The sequence below is a fragment of the Halichoerus grypus genome, chromosome 12 (genome assembly GCF_964656455.1).
Source record: "Halichoerus grypus chromosome 12, mHalGry1.hap1.1, whole genome shotgun sequence".
In the NCBI taxonomy this organism is placed as follows: domain Eukaryota; kingdom Metazoa; phylum Chordata; class Mammalia; order Carnivora; family Phocidae; genus Halichoerus; species Halichoerus grypus.
Window position 1 is genome coordinate 59,236,264 of NC_135723.1, and position 21,412 is coordinate 59,257,675.

Genomic DNA, 21,412 nt, shown 5'->3' on the forward strand with positions numbered 1-21,412 from the left:
AACGCAACCTGTTTTGGTGTGATGGGGGCAGCATGCAGAAGGAAGTGGGATAAGAGAGAGTGGGAAATGGTGGAGTGGAATATAGATAATTCTTTTTAATAGTGCGAAGTTTGGCTGTGAAAGTGAAGACAAGAGGCAATAGAAGTTGAAGAGAGATATGGAGCCGGGAATTTTTTTTTTAATTTGTTTTTATTTTTTATTTTATTTTATTAAAAAAAATTATTTTTTTTAATTTTTTATTAAAAATAAAGATTTTATTTTTTCAAATAATCTCTATAACCATGGGACCTGAACTCATGACCCCGAGACCAAGAGTCGCATGCTGCATCGACCATGCCAGCCAGGCACCCCTGGAGCCGGGAAATATTTTAACCAACTGAGCCACCCAGGCGCCCTTATTTTTTATTTTTTTAAAGATTTTATTTATTTATTTGAGAGAGAGAGAAGCCGGGAAATATTTTAAAAATTAAATAGAAGAGACTTGAGCCAGTGGAAAAGACAATGGGAAGGATCCAGTGGAGATGAAAGGTTTGAATATAAGAGAGAGAGTGTAGATTTCCTGAGAAGGCGAAACGATGGGATCTGAAGAAATAAAAACATCTTTCAATCTAAAATTTTGATTCAGCTTTTGTTAAATTTTAAAAGTTCAGAAGATTATCTTAATAACATTTTCTTAAAATAACTTTTATTGGGGCACCTGGCTGGCTCAGTCAGTAGAGCATGAGACTCTTGATCTCAAGGTGGTGAGTTTGAGCCCCACATTGGGGGTAGAGATTAGTTAACAAAATAACTTTTATTAACTTTAATTACCACTGATAGGCAAGTGACCCAAAAAATTAAGGTATGTAATTTAAAGCATTGAGAAGAAAGAACTTCCCTGACCTAAGTATCTTAAGAATTCAAAGTACAGTGCTGGTGTTACTCCTCTGAGTAAGCTAAAGAAGAGAGATGAGAGAGTATTTACATTCCAGTGACCTCTCAATTGCACAAGGAACAAAGAACACTGTTAGGAGCCAGGTGGGGCAAAGGTCTTACTAAAGTATAAATCTCTGCAGGCTCTATTTCTTAATATCATAAATTACATAGTTTCTTTCTTTATAGTGCAAAAAACTTCCCAAGACATTCAATTTTATTCGTTTAATTTTTTATTTTTAAGTTTATTATGATAAATGCTTTTATTTTATTCATTGAAAGACAACTTGTACATGCTACATTGTATATAATTTTGTCTGAAACTTTAACAATAAATTTATCTCTAAGCATCACTTAGGTTACACAGAAACTCTGAAGACTACATTTCTAGAAAATAAATTCTAAGTATAATCATTTACAAAATAATTCTCAAGAAATTTTGAGAATGATAATGCTATAAAGGTTACAATGGGTTTTTTTTTAATCCTTTTTTTTTTTTTTAAGATTTTATTTATTTATTTGACAGAGAAAGAGAGAGTTCACAAGCAGGGGGAGAGGCACAGGAAGAGGGAGAAGCAGGTTCCCGGCTGAGCAGGGAGCCAGATGCGGGGCTCGATCCTAGGACCCTGGGATCATGACCTGAGCCGAAGGCAGCTGCTTAACCGACTGAGCCACCCAGGTGCCCCAAAGTTTACAATGTTATACCTAAAAAATGCTAAGGCAGTTTTAGGTGCCTAGCTTAATTTTTAAAGTTGTGTGTGTGTTTTTTTTTTAAATATGTATGTATGTATTTATTGAAATATAGTTGACACACAATGTTACATTAGTTTCAGGTGTACAGCATAGTGATTTGACAAGTTTATACATTATGCTATGCTCATAAGCATTGCTACCATCTGTCACCATAGAATGCTATCACAGTACCATTGACTACATTCCCTATGCTGTACCTTTCATCCTAGTGACTTATTCATTCCATAACTGTATCTCCCACTTCCTTTCACCCATTTTGTTCATCCTCCTACCCCAAGACCCTTTGGCAACCATCAGTTTGTTCTCTGTATTTATGTGTCTGTTTCTGCTTTCTGTTTATTAATTTTGTTGGTGGTAGGTTTTTTTTTAGATTCCACCTATAAGCAAAATCATATTTTATTTGTTTTTCTCTGGCTTATTTCACTTGGCACAATATCCTCTAGGTCCATCCATGTTGTCACAAATGGCAAGCTCTCATCCTTTTTGATGGCTGAGTAATTGTATGTATATGCCACATCTTCCTCATTCATTCATCTATCCATTGACACTTGAGTCCCAAAACACTTAGTTTTAATGTCAAAGTTTATACTTAGTATTCCCAGACATAACCTTTAGTTGTAAAGCATATGATGATTACAGAGTCTGTAACACATTTGTTATAGGACATTGCACTTAATCTGCAAGATAGAAAATCAAAGTATTGTATAGGATATTGGATATAATGTTAATGACATGAGAGTCCATGGACTCAGAGTTGGATAATAAAGGAAGTATTAAAAGGAGAAAGCTGAATGGATTAGAGATCCCGATGGGTTTGAGAAATAGTTATAGTGGGCACATTTGAATAAGCAAGTTAGAAGAATAGAAGGTTGTTGTCAAAGAGCAGAATGCTTAATTTTTAAAGGTGAAGCAGTTATGGGTGGTGACAAGGTCCAAGGTATGAGGATGGAAATAAGATATGTGGAGTGGAGTGGAGGAAGTTATTTGAGATGAAGGGGCTCAAGAAATTAGGAGGCCAGCATGGTGGCCTTCTAATTTTAATCTCATCCAAGGAGATACTGAAGGGCTTGGAATGGAGAGGAAGACTGCTCTAGGTGATATTCTTCAGAGAATGAGGAAGAATGACTTGGAGACCAGCAGAGGATAGTAACAAGGACAGAAGATCAGGTAATAACTGATTGGTATGCACCCCAAAGGAGCAAAGTTGCTTACAAACATCTGGGAGAGTAGCAGAGGAGAGGCAATATGGGCAAAGAGTACATCAAGACCATCTCCCAATATAGAGTAAGAGAAAATAACCATAGAGTGTTTTGAATCTCTCTCTAACCAAAACCTACCATTATTCATTCTCTTTATAAAATAAAGGTTTATAGATGTATTAATTTTTAAGGAAAGAATCATTTCTGGCAAAGGGAATCTTTAATACAAAGTCTAAGGAAAATCAAAAGATGAAAATAATTTATTTTGCCTGGCTTTCAAAACCCGTAATGGCATTTCTATAACATGTCTATTTGAACTTAGTTTTTCTAATTTTCAGCCCATGTTGTACCACCTATTTGTCAAATATGTGCCCTTTTAATCATTCTTTCCACATAAGCCCTTTCTCTTCCTTTTCAGATCCTGTTCAACTTTTTAAAAAAAGATTTTATTTATTTATTTGACAGAGAGAAAGCATGCACAAGCAGGGGGAGTGGCAGAGGGATAGGGAGAAGCAGGCTCCTCACCAAGAAGGGAGCCCAACGCAGGGCTCGATCCAAGACCCTGGGATCATGACCTGAGCCAAAGGCAGATGCTTAACCAACTGAGCCACCCAGGGGCCCCCTGTTCATCTTTCAAAGCCTACTTCAGTTTCTTTAATGAAGTCTTGCTAATTCAAAATTAATTATTCTGTATCAATCCTTCTTTCTCCTTTACTTCTCTATTTCCTACCATGGTTTATTCTGTTTTCTCAGAGCACCCGGCATAACCCAGAGCGCATAATACATGATCAAAAAGCACTTATCAAGAAACAGCATGGCATGGTAGGAGATGCATGAATTTTGGGAGTCATAGATTTGAGTGCAAGTCTGGTTTGCCCTTTTCATGATTATGGGCAAGGTGTTTAACTTTTCTGAACCCACATTCCCCTGAAAAATGGGGTGATACCTTACAGGGGTGTTGTGAGGAGTGCAGGCAACCTAAGTATCCAGCAGAGTGTCTGGCAAGCACTGAGTACTCCACAGATGGGAATTATTTTTTGTTCAGGATCTTCTCCCTACCAGACTTCTTTGCCCAAGCTCTTACATCCTGACTTGGAGTCTTCTTCCTTCCATCTCTTCATCAAAACCCTACTTAACTTTAACAGAATAGGCTTACCTCCTCCAAGAAAAGTGTACTGTTCACGAAAGCTTATACTGAGTTCTCTCATCTCTGAATATCTTATTTTATACTTCATTTTAATTTTTATACTATATTTTATATTTTAGTCACCCATATTTTCATAGATTCATTTATTTTCTTCCCTTTGTTATCATAAGCTCTTCTAATAGAGAAATGGTGTCTTTTAGGTATTTGCTCAGTCAAAACATGGGATAGGTGGCATGTGATAGATTAGGACAACTATCTAGAAACTACTTGAAATTGGTTTTTTAAAAATTTATTTTATTATTTTTTTAAAAATTTTATTTATTTGTCAGAAAGAGAGAGAACGTGTAAGCACAAGCAGGGGGAGTAGCAGCAGAGAGAAGCAGGCTCCCTGCTGGGCAAGGAGCAGATGCAGGACTCGATCCCATGACCCTGGAATCATGACTAAGCCAAAGGCAGACGCTTAACCGACTGAGCCACCCGGGCACCCAGAAACTACTTGAAATTTTAATTGTTCCAGAAATATCATGGGAGACTGAGGGATTTACTTTCCAACAGTTCTTTTAACAGGTCTACAGTCCCTTATTCACTATTTTGAAATCCAAAAAACTTTGAAAATAAAATGTTTTCTTAACATTTGGTGGCAAAACCTATCTTGACTTGAACTCATTTGTCAGTAAAACTTGACCTAAACCCATGGTTTAGCAAAGTGGCAAAACCTTATCTGAAAAACCTGATCTGAGCTGAAGTAAGACTGTATGCTTTGTTTATCGCACTTCGCAGTGTGATAGTCATAATTTTTCTTAAAAAATGTTAACTTGATTATGAAGTGCTGCTAGAGACCTTGTGGGATGTCATGTAACATAAAGTAAGTACACTTTTCTAAAGTCTAAAAAATTCTTAATTCTGAAATCCATTTGGCCCAAAGGTTTTATGTGTGGATCCATATCCTTTATGGCCTTAGTACACTGCTATAAATAAAAAGGGCAAATTTCAAAGAATACAATTAAATACTGAAAGGATATATATTTATCTTGCTGGGAGAAACATTGTCTGAAAATTCAAGGGATCTTTACTAAATGGATTAAAGCAAGTTCCTAAACAAATACGTGCATAGGGAAAATAAGGTCTGAGAATTCAAGATATTATCAAAAATAACAAAATAAAGTAAAAATACTTGCACAAAAATATTTTCCAATTATGGCTTTATTAAGCATATTGTTTTTCTGATTTCATTAACTGAAAATTGGTGGCAATTAGAGATTTATTACATGTAAATAAATAATGTGGTTAAAACATACAGAGTGACACCTCTGAAAAATTGTGCTTATAAAGTTCACTACTATATTTACATTTCTTAAGGGACACAGATATTTCCACTACTAGAAGACTGCTACTAGTAACATTAGTGATTACTGATGTTATCACACCATTTTCATCCTCTGTAAAATAAGGAGGTTGGTACTAAATGAACTCTAAAGTTCTCCTGAAATTCTACCATCAAGTATGCTATACAGAACAGAACTAAGTTCAAAGATTTCAATATATAGGAAACAAATCAGCTAACACTGAGATCCTGTATTACGGAAGGGATTGTAATCTTAAATATGCGGAAGTAAAAATGAAAGAATATGAGATTTTGTATGTTCTGTATTTAGAGCAATTAATGTGATCTAATTATCCTTTCTCTACCAGGGATACTGAAGATTTTATAAGGGTTTTATAGAAACACAGGAATATGATGCCTTAGAACAGAATACACTTGCTTCTGTGGATTTAGGATGCAATCTGAATGCCTACTATAGGAAGGTAAGACACATAACAGTCCGAAGTGATTTTAGAAAATATAGTTGAACAGAGAATACAGGACAAAATTCACACACACAAAAGAACTCAGATAAGAAAAGCAGGTAATCACTCATAGAAGTGCGGGCAGAAAGAGGTCACTGCTGGAGCAAGAGGAAATAGAATCATAGAGCATTGGAACTGAAACGCTCTTAGAACTGAGGTCTTCTAGTGAACAAAATCTCACACTTAAACAAGCACAGGACTGGACCAGGAGTTGGGAAAGAGCCTTGGAGTTAGGGGTTGCAGCCCTAACCATGTGGTCGCTCCCTTACTTCTATCGTTTCCCTACTTTCTGATGTATAAAATAAATAGATTCACTTAGATTTTTAAGATCCAGGCAATGATATGGTAATAGTCCATATACCTTTGGACTACCCTTCCAACCTAACTTAAGTTACCTAACTTTCCGGTTAAAGTAAAAATTTAAAAATGAAAAATGCGAATCCAAAGGGACCCTGCTTGACTAGGTCTGTGACTAACTACTGCGAGGCCAAAGCGGAGGTAAAAGGCCGCCCTGGACTTTTTGGCTCCGCGGGCGGGGTAGGTTTTGAAAAGCCACAGGGGCGGACGCTGTGTTTCAGCCGATGGGCAGGGCCCACTCCGCGCGGTGGCTGCGGCGGCAGCGGCGGCGGAAGGGGCGGTCCCGCAGCAGGAAGTGACGTAACGCCGGCTTTTTGGCCCTGAGGGGAGGTGGAGCTGGCCCGGAGGGCGGTTGTGGTGGCGGAAGAGGTTCGGCGGTTGATGGCGGCAGAAGCTCGGAAGCTTGTCTAACGTTCCCTCTGTCCCGGAGCTCCTCGTTGGGTAAGCGCCTTCCCCGGCCGGCTCCAGCACATTTTGCGGGGCGGTCCCCAGCTGGAGCTCTTTGGGGGTTCGTGATACGCTCCTCAGCTCTTAGAGTCTAGGGGCCTGGCCAGTCTGGGGAATGATCTCCTGGTGACGATGCAGCCAAATGACGATGCTTTCCTTCCCGAGGACAAACTTTTCCTCCTGGACTACGATTGTGACGGGGGTGGTGGCAACTTCGGTTAGCAGTGGGGATGGAAAAAACGACGGGTGGCCGCCCCACACGGCGGGGAGGCCCCGGGATAGGCCTTCGCTGTTTGGGGGAGCCGTGTGGGACGTGGGCACTTTGGCGGGGGCGAGTGACGCGGGGGACCCCTGAAGAACCTGTCTTGCTCGATGCCCAATTTTAGGGTGTGTTTTGAGGGCAGTATGTGTGCTCCTGGCGTGGGTTAGCTTGGGAAAACAGGTCGAGTCCGAGGCTCGGGTTTGCCCGGGTGGGGTGAAACTCAGGTGTTTTGGTTTGTGTCGCCTGTGGAGAAAGAGGCGGAGACTCATTGCGCCGCCTACGTCTGGGGGCCGGGGGCGGAGTTAGCTGTAGGTTCCCGGATCGCGTACTTCACCTGGGCTACAGGTCTAGCAAACGCTTTTCTTGGTATGTTTGTAGATAGCCCCTACGTTTAGTGTTCGGAGGGATCTCTGAGGAGAGTCACGTCTTCCTTTGCTTAGGCAACTTTTCTTGATTTCACAACTCCCTCTTTACCCCACCCAGCACCCGGCAGGTCTGCCAGTTGTGGGCTAGTCCCGACCGGCGCTCATCGCCTGGGGCAGTCTTTGACGTGTGGGGGTGGGGTTGTGTGTGACTGTTGATACACCTATATTACCTTTTCTATAATAGTTATGTTTGAAAACACTGTGGCATTTGGCTTTCTACATATATTACGTTTTAGGCATCACAGTTTAGTTACGAATTGCTTTTATGACAAGGATTTAGATGGGAAAGTTTAACTTTTCAACTCCGCTTTACGCTCATTGTAAAATTTCTACAGACTGAGCGCGGACTGTGCAGTAATTATAGTTTTGGTGCTCAGTTCCAAAGCATTTAAAGAGATTTTTGAATAACATGTTAATATAAAAGGGGGCTGATTGCCCCTCACAGTACAATTCATGTCTAGAGAAGGCTGAGGCCAAGCCTTTGTTTTGTTCTTATCTAGAGTGGGCTCGATCTCTTGAAGAATTACTTGATTACGTTAGAAATGACTTATAAGGTCTTTTTTTTTTTTTTACTTTATTTTTTTGCAGCTTCAGAGGACATCCTATTGTAGTTTTCTCGTCATCACATTAAGTTGCATACCTCTGTTTATGGTTATGGCTGTAGCCATTTAATGTTAACTATGAAACGTCCTAACGATGTTCATGTAGTTCTTTGGGGGAATATTTTGGGGAATACATATGCGAAATTTATTGGATTTTATTCTTTTGGAATTTTGATATTACCCTAAGTAAAATATTGGGTGTATGCTCTTCTGGCTTTTTAAAGTGTATTTTGGCCCAAATAAACCCTTACAAAAAGATAAAAATTCCCTCATTATATGGGCCAAGTTAAGCTTTTTAGAAACCACCTTTTAAAACAATCTACAGAGTAAATAAAAGTGGTATTAGTAACATCTGGGTAGAGTGTAGTGGCACTCAGTTGTGAAGAAATCTAGATATAAGGGATGTTTTTAAGAGTGCTAATTAACGGATTGTTGGTTTTGCTTCTGCCTCCCAGAAAGATTGCAGATAACATTTTTGTGCTCTATAAACCAGCAGATAGTCTTTGAGCTAAAGTATGAATAATTAAACTGTTAGAATGTCAGTTTTTCCTTCAGATATTTGTGTGCCCTATGAGACTGAAGTTTAGAGATAATTTTAAATGTTCATGTACTTTTAACTGAAGATTTTAAAAACTTTTTGCTAAGTTTGCCATTCCCTACATTACATGTGTTCCTATTGCGATAGGTCATACGTGGAGTTTTTATTACTGATCTTTACTTATAAACATACACAAAAGGAGAACAAATAGTAAAAGGAACTACCATTTTACTAAACTTGTTTTATTACCTCCCCCAGTACATTTTTTTTCCCCAGGAGTTTTTAAAGCAAATCCTGGACATCAGGATAGTTCCCTTACCATTAGTTTAGTAGCTTTAACTTCATAAGGACTTTGGAAAAAAAAAAAAAATACAGCCACCACAGTCACATGACACAGAACAAAATTAGTATGTATATTTTCTAGTTTAGTTGACTAAGGCTTACATTTTTGGCCTGGTCCAATAAAATGAGTATCAGAAGCCACTGGAAGGATACTACCACAAAAGCCAGATTTGTTTTGCGCTTGAAAAAGTTCCAGGAGGAAGAAATAAAGATAACAAAGTGCTTCCATCTTCTGCACCCCCCCCATTTATTTTAGCTACTTAACTAAAGTGCCCACTGCACATTACTATCTTTTCCTTAGATATTGATGAACCCCTCAAATAACAAAATTGGATTTTAGACCAAAGATTTTATAGTATAAAGTTTACAGCGTAGCACATGCAAAGGAACTCTAGACATGTTGGACCTTTGTGGAAATATAGTAGGATACATGGAAGAAGCCACTGCAGGCATCATGTATATGCATTTCAGACTTTGTTTCTTAGCTGAATGTGTTTGGTTCTTTAATTCTTGAGTGGAAAATTTTTGCTTAGCCTTGGCTTGCATCTTAATGTACCCATGTTTCTGGAAATGTACTTTAGAGAATGGGAAGCAAAATTTGGTATAGTACAGCTGATTCCACTTCCCTTTTTGTGTAGGGGGGCTGTGTTTCCTCTCCAGCTGAGGTGCAGTTTGTTCTTAGGATGTTAGTGAAGCTACACTTCCCAAGCATTACCACAAGGTGATGCAGTGACTTTGCACATTACTTCCCCACTGGGCTGTGTGTGTCCTGTGTGTGTGTGTGTGTGCACACGCGGTATTGTATAAATGTCTGAATCATCTTGATAAATTGACATTCTCAGTGAATTTCAGCATTTTTATGTTTCCTCTTTTCATTCATTTTATCTGAGTGAGTAGTGAAACAGGAATTATATGGGGAATTTTGTTTTACTATTTAAAATGGGTTGATTCATGTGGTAATTACATTGAGATTACATTTACCCTTGTTAACTTCTTATGACTAGAAGCTATATTGGAATTTAATTTTTAAAAAAGTTTAAGAAACTAGTAATGAGAGTGGAATGACTTGTAAAACATTTCTATAGTTAAATTTCACTGAAATTTTTAAAAAGGTTGAAGTGTTGGATAGAGATTAATAAAGGTTAGTAGGATGATCACAAATTATATTATGCTTAAGATTTATAATCTTGAGTATATTTAAAGTCTGATGTTAGGATGTTCTATTAAAACCTTGAATTTTGGGGGGAAGGTTTAAAAATGAAATTTCATGTTAATATATTTAAAATGAAAATGCGTTTATATGTACTGGTAAACAATTAGGTTAAAAGTCTTCACACATATCCCTCATACATAAATACATAGATGTATACCTTCCTGCTATTTTTCTACTTTAACTTTTCAGTGAAGTGAAAATGTAAGGTTGGATTATGTATTTTTATTTTATTTTTTTTAAAGATTTTATTTGACAGAGAGAGCACAAGTAGGCAGAACGGTAGGCAGAGGCAGAGGGAGAAGCAGACTCCCTTTTGAGCTGGGAGCCGGACGTGGGACTCGATCCCAGGAGCTGGGATCATGACCTGAGCTGAAGGCAGATGCTTAACCGACTGAGCCACCCAGGCACCCGGATTATGGATTTGTAAAACATTGTGTAGTTGAGGTTAAACAAAAGTTTAAACTTCACTGACATAAAACATAATTACAGCTTTGTTGATTTAGTTTACTTTAGGAAACATGTCAAGTTTTAAGAAAAAGTTTCATTTTTAAATTACTTTTAATTAAAAACATTGGCAGCTCATTCTAAGCTAGCCTTAGTTTCTCCTTACCAAATGTTTTCCTCAGAGAAACCTAAATCATTTTCTTTGTAGAAAAATATTACTAATTCACTTTCTTCAGTTTTGGTAGTTGGATCTGCTAGAGGTTGGTTTCATTGATTTAGCTATTATTTCTCTTAACTGGTATAACCATTAGTGAATGGTTTTTCAAAACTGGAATCAATCGGTTATTTTTTCCTTCTTTATGAAGCCATTGACTTGAAAAGAGATTATCATTAGTGACTTTATTAGTTCATGACATCCCCATGAGCCCAAATTAGCTCAGACAATTCAAAGAAAGTAATAAAACTCTTCATTTATTTTAGGAAGAGTTCTCAGTGTTTGTAAGTAAGTGCTACCTTTTCATTTTATTGATGGCTTTGGCATAGTTAAATGTAGTGATAGTTAAATCCTTCTGTGAAATAGGGCTGCTGGTAGTTAAGCCATTTTGTTAGTGCAGAGGTGTAGGAGGATTGCTACTGAATGCACTCTTCTTGGAATCCTGGCAAAGCTCAGGTTGGGGAGCGGCTAACGGACAACCAGACTGGCATTCTACCACAGTGGCTTCCAGGTTCACCATTGATAGTCTCTTTATGTTTCAGTAAAGCAGTACTTTAACAGAAGCAGAGAAGATACAGAAGAAAAGTGGATATTTTCTGAAGTGTTTATTATGAAACTTTAAAAATTTGCCTTAGTATTTCAAACAGGTCAGCAAAAGAAACACTGTGAAAGCATGTTGTCTTAGATCTTCTTAGCAATAAAGACTTCCTTAATATTTAAATTGAGCAGAGACTAACTGCTGTGCTTGCCCTGTAGAGACTTTATTGATTTGTGAAGTAAATTAATTTGGTTAGCAAAAATCTGGCCCCGGTTTTCCCATCACAGAGATTTTCGTGATGACTTAGAAGCAAGTACCATAGGGACATTGTCATAATTTTTTATGTGTATTGTAGAATCAATAATCAGTAATTGTACTGAGTTTGTGTGATACTGTATAGATAGCTTTTTTTTTTAAGATGTTATTTTTTATTTTTTTATTAGAGTTAGCGAGAGCAGGGACACAAGTGGGGGGTGTGGGAGAGGGGGTGTGGGAGAGGGAGAAGCAGGCTTCCCGCCGAGCGGGGAGCCCAGTGTGGGGCTCGATCCCAGGACCCTGGGATCATGACCTGAGTCGAAGGCAGACGCTTAACGACTGAGCCACCCAGGCGCCCTATAGATAGCTTTTTTGAGTAAATCCTCAGTTGTATCTTTTTCTCAAAAGTAGAGCACAAAATATGGAAAACATTTGTGTCTTGCAGATTTTTTTTTTAAAGATTTAATTATTTAGAGTGTGCAGGTGTGAGCATGGTGGGGGAGGGGCAGAGGGGAGAGAGAATCTTGGTTTTTAAATTTTTTAATCCCCATGTGACTTTCTGAGCCATTTTGGAAATTGTTATTTCCCAGTTTCTGTGGATTTTTATATTTAACCATGTTTTTAAGAAGGAGTTCCAAGTATGTATCTTCTCAATAATTATGGCATACAAATGCTCATGTAGTTTGCATTCAGTGTTATGTATTTTCTGAGGTATAAGTTTTTTGTTAGTTGGTATCATTCAACTTGTATGATTTGCTTGTTTCAGATTCACAATGACATCCTTTCAAGAAGTCCCCTTGCAGACTTCCAACTTTGCCCATGTCATCTTTCAAAATGTGGCCAAGAGTTATCTTCCTAATGCACACCTGGAATGTCATTACACCTTAACTGCATATATCCATCCACATCCAAAAGATTGGGTTGGTATATTCAAGGTAAGAACTTTTTTTTGCATACTTCTTCCATGTAGGTACTTTATTTTCTTTTTAAGCAGGTTGATAAGTAGCTTGTATTAGTCTTGTCTTTACTCTGCATTAAGGGTCTTTTTTATGGTTGTAAACTTAAATGTTTTATAAACATGAAATATTTAACAGTGCAGGGTAGCATACAACAAATATTGAGAACTTCAGTTCACCAGACTTGCCTCTCTATGATCAAAAGGTTCTGTGTCACTCAAGGTCTGTGAAACCTTTCTCGGAACCTTTTTTTTCCTTCTGTTTTCTCCATTCATTACTTGAAAAAAGATCTTTTCTTTTGAGTTGCTATTTCATTTATTGTCTCTTCAGTCATTTATAATTTTATACAACTCTACAGCCATGTTATTCTATTGTCCTACATTGCTTAAATATTGCTCATTTTGTCTTATGCTTTTTTAAGAGTATTCTGTTTTACATGACTAAATAGTAACTCTGATGGCAAGAATCCCAGTTTTTACATTTTGCTAGTCATTTTGTATAATATTTGCCTGAGAATTACATTGAGGTGATCATTATGGTGGTGCTTCACTGTGCTAGAGATTTTCTGGCAATTTCAACTCTTCAGAATGTAGTGGAGAATAAAACATAAGAGAGTGTCCTTGGGGTGCCTAGCTGACTCAGCTGGAAGAACATGCGACTCTTGATCTTGGGTTCGTGAGTTTGAGCCCCACATTGGGCTCAAAAGGTTACTTAAATAAAATTAAGTTTTCTTTGAACAGGTAAAATGTCATAAATGTCCAAATAATGAAACTTTTCTCCTGGGTTTCTCTAGATTCTCCCTCAGAATAAGTTTTAGATACGATTTTGTCTGGTATGTATAAGTTAAACAATAAAGTAGAAATAAGAATAGCTGCTAGAATTAGGCACATTGAAAGTATCTAGAAGTGAAAGTCAGCCTTTTAGAGTGAGGAGGGCCGAAAAACTATTGGACAAATAAAGTTTCGGCATCTAACGACATTTCATTTCCTTTTTGAATCCCTTCTTCCTTGATTTTGCCTGTTAGAGGAGTCACTATTTACTTACTAAGTCAAATTCCAAAAAGGAGATACATTCATGGTAAACATTTTTATGAAATCAGTACAATTTTATGTGAGATACGGGTATCAAGTTAAACTTAGTGAGAGGTGTTTTGTATAAGAATGGGTCAGAAGAGTAGAGCAGGGAAATGAGATTGAAGCAAGGAAGGGGCATTTCTGGCAGGAAAGTGGTATAAGCTAAGGCACAGAGGTGAGAATGTTAATGGATACAAGTTACTTTGACTAGAACATAAGCTTCATTTAGGGAAGTGGAGGGAGATAATGTTAGAATTAAGCCTCAGACTGGTCCGTGGAGGCCTTCAGTTGTAGGCTAAAATGTAGGTTTTTATTTTGGGCAGTGGGATGTCTTTGCGTATGTAGGTATGTAGGATGATGAATTGTATTTCAAGAAGATGAATGTTTACCTTTTTCCTTCAAACTACTTTTTTAAAAATTTTTAGTTAATGGCCTATTGCCTAATGCAAAAGCTAATGACTTTCCCTTCAAATCTAGTCAAACACTAATTCTGTCCATTTTCTTGCCTATGTATTTTTGTATCTGTAATATCAATGCCCTAATTTTATGCCCTCCTTATCGTTTTCCAAGACTATTGCAATAGGACACTTGTCTTCCCTGTTTTCATTCTTGCGTCCCCCACCACCTTGTCTGTTCTTCAAACTACTCTGTGTAAACTAAAATGAAAATACGAACATATCTTCCTTTTGTTTCAAACTCTTGAGTGGTTCTTCATCATCTGTGGAATAATGTCAAGACCAAATAACTTCACCAGTGTGCCATATAAGGCTTTCTTTTTTTTTTTAAAGACTATTTGAGAGTGCTTGTGAGCATGAGCTGGGGGAGGGGCAGAGGGAAAGGGAGAAACAGACTCCCCGCTGAGCAGGGAGCCAGAGGCGGGGCTTGATCCCAGAACCTAGGATCATGACCTAAAGGCAGATGCTTGACCCACTGAGCCACACAGGTACCCCATATAAGGCTGCTTTCTATGAGTTGATCTATAATTTCATTTTTTTGTCATTGCCTGCTTATTTTTTGCTTTGGTAATGCTAAACTATTATCTCTTGTGCACTCCAAGTACTGTAACTTTTCTCTAAGAAATGAATACATACGTGAATACAATGGTGTAGAATGCCCTTGGATTGTAGAATTGCCTGGATAATACTTTAAAACTCAATAGGAATTTCAGGCACGTGGTAAAAATTTGAGAATACATGGGAAGACTCAAGAAAGAAAATCATGTTTGTTTATTTTTTTGAAGATTTTATTTGTCAGAGAAAGAGCACAAGCAGGGGGGAGTGGCAGACAGAGGGAGAAGCAGGATCCCCACTGAGAGCCTAATGCAGGACTCGATCCCAGGACCCTGGGATCATGATCTGAGCCGAAGGCACTTAACTGACTAAGCCACCCAGGCATCCCAAAAATCATGTTTAATAAAGTGGAATTGCCTTGCTTATTGCATTGCATGTTTTAAAACACTTAGGTGTACTGCAGATTGTCCTCTAGGATGATTTTGATAGATAAAATATTGAAAGGCAAGCAGGGAGAAAGTGCCCAGATAGTAGCTCTAGGGGGGAAGGAGTGAAGGGAAGGTGTGCGTGGTATGTTTGTGAAAGTGTTAAGGAATTTGACTTGCGTGGGACAAATAATCCGTTTTAGAAGATGAATAGGAAAGGTTGGTTTGGATCACGTTATGGATTGTTTTAATATTTGGCTGAGGAATGAAGGAAAGCAGAGAGTAATAAAGTTTAAAGGTCAATTTTATCTTGGAGGGTTGAGTAAGATAACTTGAAATTAGAAGAGAATGGAGACCAAGAAAATGTTTAGACTATCCTTATTTTCTAGGTGAGATAAGGCTTAAAGTAGAAAAGGGAGTCAGTTGTGGGTAATAATCCATAAATAATAAATAAAAACCCATAAGTAGTATCAGTGGGGGTTTGTCAGCAATTAGTTGAATGAATTTGGACTGGAATTCATTCATGGCTTCAGTATATTCATAAGGAGGAATAAGGTCATGTGTTAAGAGTTGAGGGCTTGAGTATGCAGATGATTTGGTCTTGCTACTGTGGAAGAATGTCAGGGAATTAGAGATTGCTGAGGATTGGTTTTAGGACTTTCTCCAGAAAGGTTCAGCACCTAGAATTTTGAGTGAAGAAGTTTGGTGTATATTTTTCTAGATTTTAAAAATCCATAGGCTCATTTTATACTGTTTCGTAAGTTTTGTGTTTATCCATATATAACCAGGAAATTTACTTTCAGTACCTTTCCTACGCTCAAGTCTTAGGTCTGTCTCCTTTTGCCCCTCCCTCAAAATCAGTCCCCTTTGGAACTCTTTCTCTCTTTACAGGTGCTCTTTGTGTGCTCTCCCTAATGTTTCTTTCTGTCAAGGTTTCTCTATAGTATCTTAGTTTTACTAGGTAATCTTGATGTCCTTCTGTTTTTTACATTCCCTCTCAGAATTTTCATTATGATCAGTGCTTCTCATCCAACATGTTTTTCTGAAATGTTAATCCTACTTGAGGGAACATTGGGGTGCCTGGGTGGTTCAGTCTAAGTGTCCAACTCTTGATTTCGGCTCAGGTCATGATCCCAGGATTGTGAGATGGAGCCCCATGTTGGTCTCCACACAGAGCACAGGCTCCATGTGGAGCCTGCTTGAGATTTTCTCTCCCTCTCCACTCCCCCTGCCCCCTCCCCCTCCCCCTCCCCCTCTCTAAAAGAAAAGAGGGGGGCACATTTGTGGGTTTTTTTTTTTTTTCTCCTTCCATGTTATCCTTGTTTCATTCATTTCCTTTTTTGCTCTTGTTTTGCTATTGCATTAGTAACAGAAGAATGATGCCCAGTACTATTATAATTCCCCAAACTAAACTGTTAATGGTTGCTTTGGTTCCTTCCTTAATATAGACACACCCTCTTCACTGGATTCAAATGTAGCTCCTGTGACTGTTTTGACAGTCATAGGTAATTTTGACTGTTCCATTGTTCTAAGTGTTGTCATTCTCCCTGCCATTTTTCATTGTTTTAAAATTCTCTTATTCTAAATGTAAAAATTTTCCTTCCATTTGCTGCTTGTAGATTAAAAGGCAAATTCCCTTGCATGTTAAGGGATGGAAATCTGTCTGAATTCTGAAATCTGAATTCCAATCAAGTTCTAACCAGGTGACCAGGAAAATAAAGAGAAACAAGCTGTGACTTGGACACTTTGTTGTTTATTGACTCTTTTCATTAGATGTTTTTTATTCTTACCATACGGTCCTACGTAATTTCCAGATGTCTACTGTTTCTTCCATTATGACCTGCTTTACTATATTTTCATGTGGGAGTTTAGCCATACCTATCCTAAAGGAGCCAGTACTTTGTATCTTTCCAGATTGAGAGACTTTTACATTTATTTTTAAAGATTTTGATATATTTATTTGAGGGGGATGGTGGGGGGCAGAGGGAGAGAATCTCAAGCAGACTCCCAGCTGAGTGCGGAGTCCAGTGCAGGGCTCAGTCCCACGACCCATGAGATCATGACCTGAGCTGAAATCAAGAGTTGGACACCCAACTGAGTGAGCCACCCAGGTACCCCTACATTTATTTTTTTATGTATGTCTGACATGTCCCTTCCAGAGTGACCTAAGATCAATCATTCAAGATCCATTGTTCATTTCTTAAGGAATTTAAAGCATAATTTTATATTTTGTACTCAGATTGGGTTTCATCTTGTCCCTCCTTGGGCTCAGCGTGGGATACCTGTGACTTCTTATAGCACCATCAACCACTTTCTTGAGAAGAGTTGCTCAGACTTAGGCAATAAAGGGAAGCAAAGTATGTTAGGCATACTTTGTAGGTTCCATCACGGGCAACTGTTAAGGAATAGTCTTGAGCTATTGTGATTCACTTAAGAGAAAACACAGCAAGGACCAAACCATTTAACATCTTTTTTTTTTTTAAGATTTTATTTATATGTCAGAGAGCGAGCGCGTGCATAAGCAGAGGGGAGTGGCAGGCAGAGGGAGAAGCAGGCTCCCCTCTAAGCAAGGAGCCTGACGTGGGGACTCGATACCACGACCTTGGGATCATGACCTGAGCCGAAGGCAGCTGCTTAACCAACTGAGCCACCCAGGTGTCACACATCTTTTTTTTTTTTTTTAAAGATTTTATTTATTTGAGAGAGAGAGCACATGTGCGTGCACAAGCAGGGGGAGCAGCAGAGGGAGAGGGAGAAGCAGGCTCTCTGCTGAGCAGGGAGCCTAATACCAGGTGTGATCCCAGGACCCTGGGATCCTGGACCTGAACTGAAGGCAGATGCTTAACTGACTGAGCCACCCTGGCACCCCTAGATAGTACTTCTTTCAATATCACTGTATGGTCAGGGACAAAGAACACAAGCTATGATTTGTACCAGGCGTATTTTGTTGGGGGAAAAACTTCAGATGGGCTTTTTTTTTTTTTTTTTAAGGAGACAGTGAAGCATTGGGGGATCTGAAGTGAGGGAGAGAATATCATAGAATCAATATCACTGTCCCTTAAGGCTGTGTGTCCTTGGGTATTAATGAATGGTAGCATTTAATGAATACTAATGTGCTCAGCACTGTGCTGATTTCTTTAGAGGGATTATCTTATTTATTACATAGACCTTTGAGATTATCATCTCCATTTTAAAGAGGAGGGAACAGAAATAACTTGTCTGAAGTCATAGCTAGTAAGTGATCTTTTCTGGCAGTCTGACCTTATTTCCTACGCTCTTAATCACTATAATATACTGTGCATGCAAAAACTGGCATTTATGGAGTGCTTACTGTAGGTCAGGCACTCTGCTGGGTGGTTGCTTTTATGTTGTTCATCTAATTTTTTATTTTTTTGGAAAAGTTAAAAATTTCTTAAATTTTTATTCCTGGTACCACTACTAAATTTCTGTAATATTCTAAATCTTTTGGTGTCATTTCAACACTTTTCACAACATCTTCACCAGGAGTAGATTCCATCTCGAATCTTTCTTTGCTCATCCGTAAGAAGCAACTCCTCATCTGTTTAAGTTTTATCATGAGATTGCAACAATTCAGTCACATCTTCAGGCTCCACTTCTAATTTTAGTTCTCATGCTGTTTCTTTCACATTTGCAGTTACTTTCTCCACTGAAGTCTTAAACCCCTGGAAGTCATCCATGAGGGTTGAAATCAACTTCTTCCAAACTTCTGTTGCTGATGATGTTTTGACCTATTCCCGTGAATTGTGAATGTTCTTAATGGCATCTAGAATGGTGAATTCCGTCTAGATGGTTTTCAGCTTACCTTGTCCAGATCCATCAGAGGAATCACTACCTATAGCAGCTACAGCCTTACAAAATGTATTTTTTTTAAAAGATTTTATTTATTTATTAGAGATCATGAGCAGGGGGAGGGGTAGAGGGAGAAGCAGACTCCCCGCTGAGCAGGAAGTTCAATGTGGGATTCGATCCCAGGACCCTGGAATCTTGACTTGAGTCGAAGGCAGATGCTTAACTGAGCCACCCAGGCACCCAAAATGTATTTCTTAAATAGTAAGACTTGCAAGTCTAAATTACTCTTGATCTGTGGGCTGCAGAATGGATATTGTATTATCAGGCATGAAAACAACCTTAACCTTGTTGTATATCTCCATCAGAGCTCTTGAGTAAACAGCTGCTTTGTGAATGAGCAGTAGGATTTCGAAAGGAATGTTTTCTTTCTGAGCGGTAGGTCTCAACAGTGGGCTTAAAATATTTAGTAAACCATGTTGTAGACAGATGTGCCATCATACAGGCTTTGTTCCATTTACAGAGCACAGGCAGGGTAGATTTAGCATAATTCTTTTTTTTTTTTTAATTTTTTTATTGTTATGTTAATCCCCATACATTACATCATTAGTTTTAGATATAGTGTTCCATGATTCATTGTTTGTGCATAACACCCAGTGCTCCATGCAGAACGTGCCCTCCTCAATACCCATCACCAGGCTACCCATCCTCCCACCCCCCTCCCCTCTAGAACCCTCAGTTTGTTTTTCAGAGTCCATCGTCTCTCATGGTTCTTCTCCCCCTCCGATTTCCCCCCCTTCATTCTTCCCCTCCTGCTACATTCTTCTTCTTCTTTTTTTCTTTCTTAACATATATTGCATTATTTGTTTCAGAGGTACAGATCTGAGATTCAACAGTCTTGCACAATTCACAGCGCTTACCAGATCACATACCCTCCCCAGTGTCCATCACCCAGTCACCCCATCCCTCCCACCCCACCCCCCACTCCAGCAACCCTCAGTTTGTTTCCTGAGATTAAGAATTCCTCATATCAGTGAGGTCATATGATACATGTCTTTCTCTGATTGACTTATTTCGCTCAGCATAATACCCTCCAGTTCCATCCACGTCGTTGCAAATGGCAAGATCTCATTCCTTTTGATGGCTGCATAATATTCCATTGTATATATATACCACATCTTCTTTATCCATTCATCTGTTGATGGACATCTTGGCTCTTTCCACAGTTTGGCTATTGTGGACATTGCTGCTATAAACATCGGGGTGCACGTAGCCTTTCGGGTCCCTACTTTTGTATCTTTGGGGTAAATACCCAGTAGTGCAATTGCTGGATCATATGGTAGCTCTATTTTCAACTTTTTGAGGAACCTCCATACTGTTTTCCAGAGTGGCTGCACCAGCTTGCATTCCCACCAACAGTGTAGGAGGGTTCCCCTTTCTCCGCATCCCCGCCAACATCTGTCATTTCCTGACTTGTTAATTTTAGCCATTCTGACTGGTGTGAGGTGGTATCTCATTGAGGTTTTGATTTGGATTTCCCTGATGCCGAGCGATATTGAACACTTTTTCATGTGTCTGTTGGCCGTTTGGATGTCTTCTTTGGAAAAATGTCTGTTCATGTCTTCTGCCCATTTCTTGATTGGATTCTTTGTTCTTTTGGTGTTGAGTTTGATGAGTTCTTTATAGATTTTGGATACTAGCCCTTTATCTGATATGTCATTTGCAAATATCTTCTCCCATTCTGTCAGTTGTCTTTTGGTTTTGTTGACTGTTTCCTTTGCTTTGCAAAAGCTTTTTATCTTGATGAAGTCCCAATAGTTCATTTTTGCCCTTGCTTCCCTTGCCTTTGGCGATGTTTCTAGGAAGAAGTTGCTGCGGCTGAGGTCGAAGAGGTTGCTGCCGGTGTTCTCCTTTAGGATTTTGATGGACTCCTGTCTCACATTGAGGTCTTTCAACCATTTGGAGTCTATTTTTGTGTGTGTTGTAAGGAAATGGTCCAGTTTCATTCTTCTGCATGTGGCTGCCCAATTTTCCCAACACCATTTGTTGAAGAGACTGTCTTTTTTCCATTGGACATTCTTTCCTGCTTTGTCAAAGATGAGTTGACCATAGAGTTGAGGGTCCATTTCTGGGCTCTCTATTCTGTTCCATTGATCTATGTGTCTGTTTTTGTGCCAGTACCATACTGTCTTGATGATGACAGCTTTGTAATAGAGCTGGAAGTCCGGAATTGTGATGCCGCCAGCTTTGCTTTTCTTTTTCAACATTCCTCTGGCTATGCGGGGTCTTTTCTGGTTCCATACAAATTTTAGGATTATTTGTTCCATTTCTTTGAAGAAAGTGGATGGTATTTTGATGGGGATTGCATTGAATGTGTAGATTGCTCTAGGTAGGATTGACATCTTCACAATATTTGTTCTTCCAATCCATGAGCATGGAACGTTTTTCCATTTCTTTGTGTCTTCCTCAATTTCTTTCATGAGTATTTTATAGTTTTCTGAGTACAGATCCTTTGCCTCTTTGGTTAGATTTATTCCTAGGTATCTTATGGTTTTGGGTGCAATTGTAAATGGGATCGACTCCTTAATTTCTCTTTCTTCTGACTTGTTGTTGGTGTATAGGAGTGCCACTGACTTCTGTGCATT

At 38.7% G+C, this 21,412-nt stretch overlaps 1 protein-coding gene across 5 annotated transcripts in view; it reads left to right on the forward strand.

Moving 5' to 3' along the window:
* The first annotated feature begins 6,499 nt into the window (after positions 1 to 6,499).
* The window catches only part of TAX1BP1 (Tax1 binding protein 1), a 92,248-nt gene continuing 77,335 nt past the window's right edge, over positions 6,500 to 21,412 (forward strand). For all 5 annotated transcript variants that reach the window (XM_078059398.1, XM_078059400.1, XM_078059399.1 and 2 more), the window contains exons 1-2: positions 6,500 to 6,657; positions 12,263 to 12,431. In XM_078059398.1, coding sequence (XP_077915524.1) covers positions 12,270 to 12,431 — 162 coding nt within the window. In that variant the 5' untranslated portion in view covers positions 6,500 to 6,657; positions 12,263 to 12,269. The remainder of the gene's footprint in view (positions 6,658 to 12,262; positions 12,432 to 21,412) is intronic.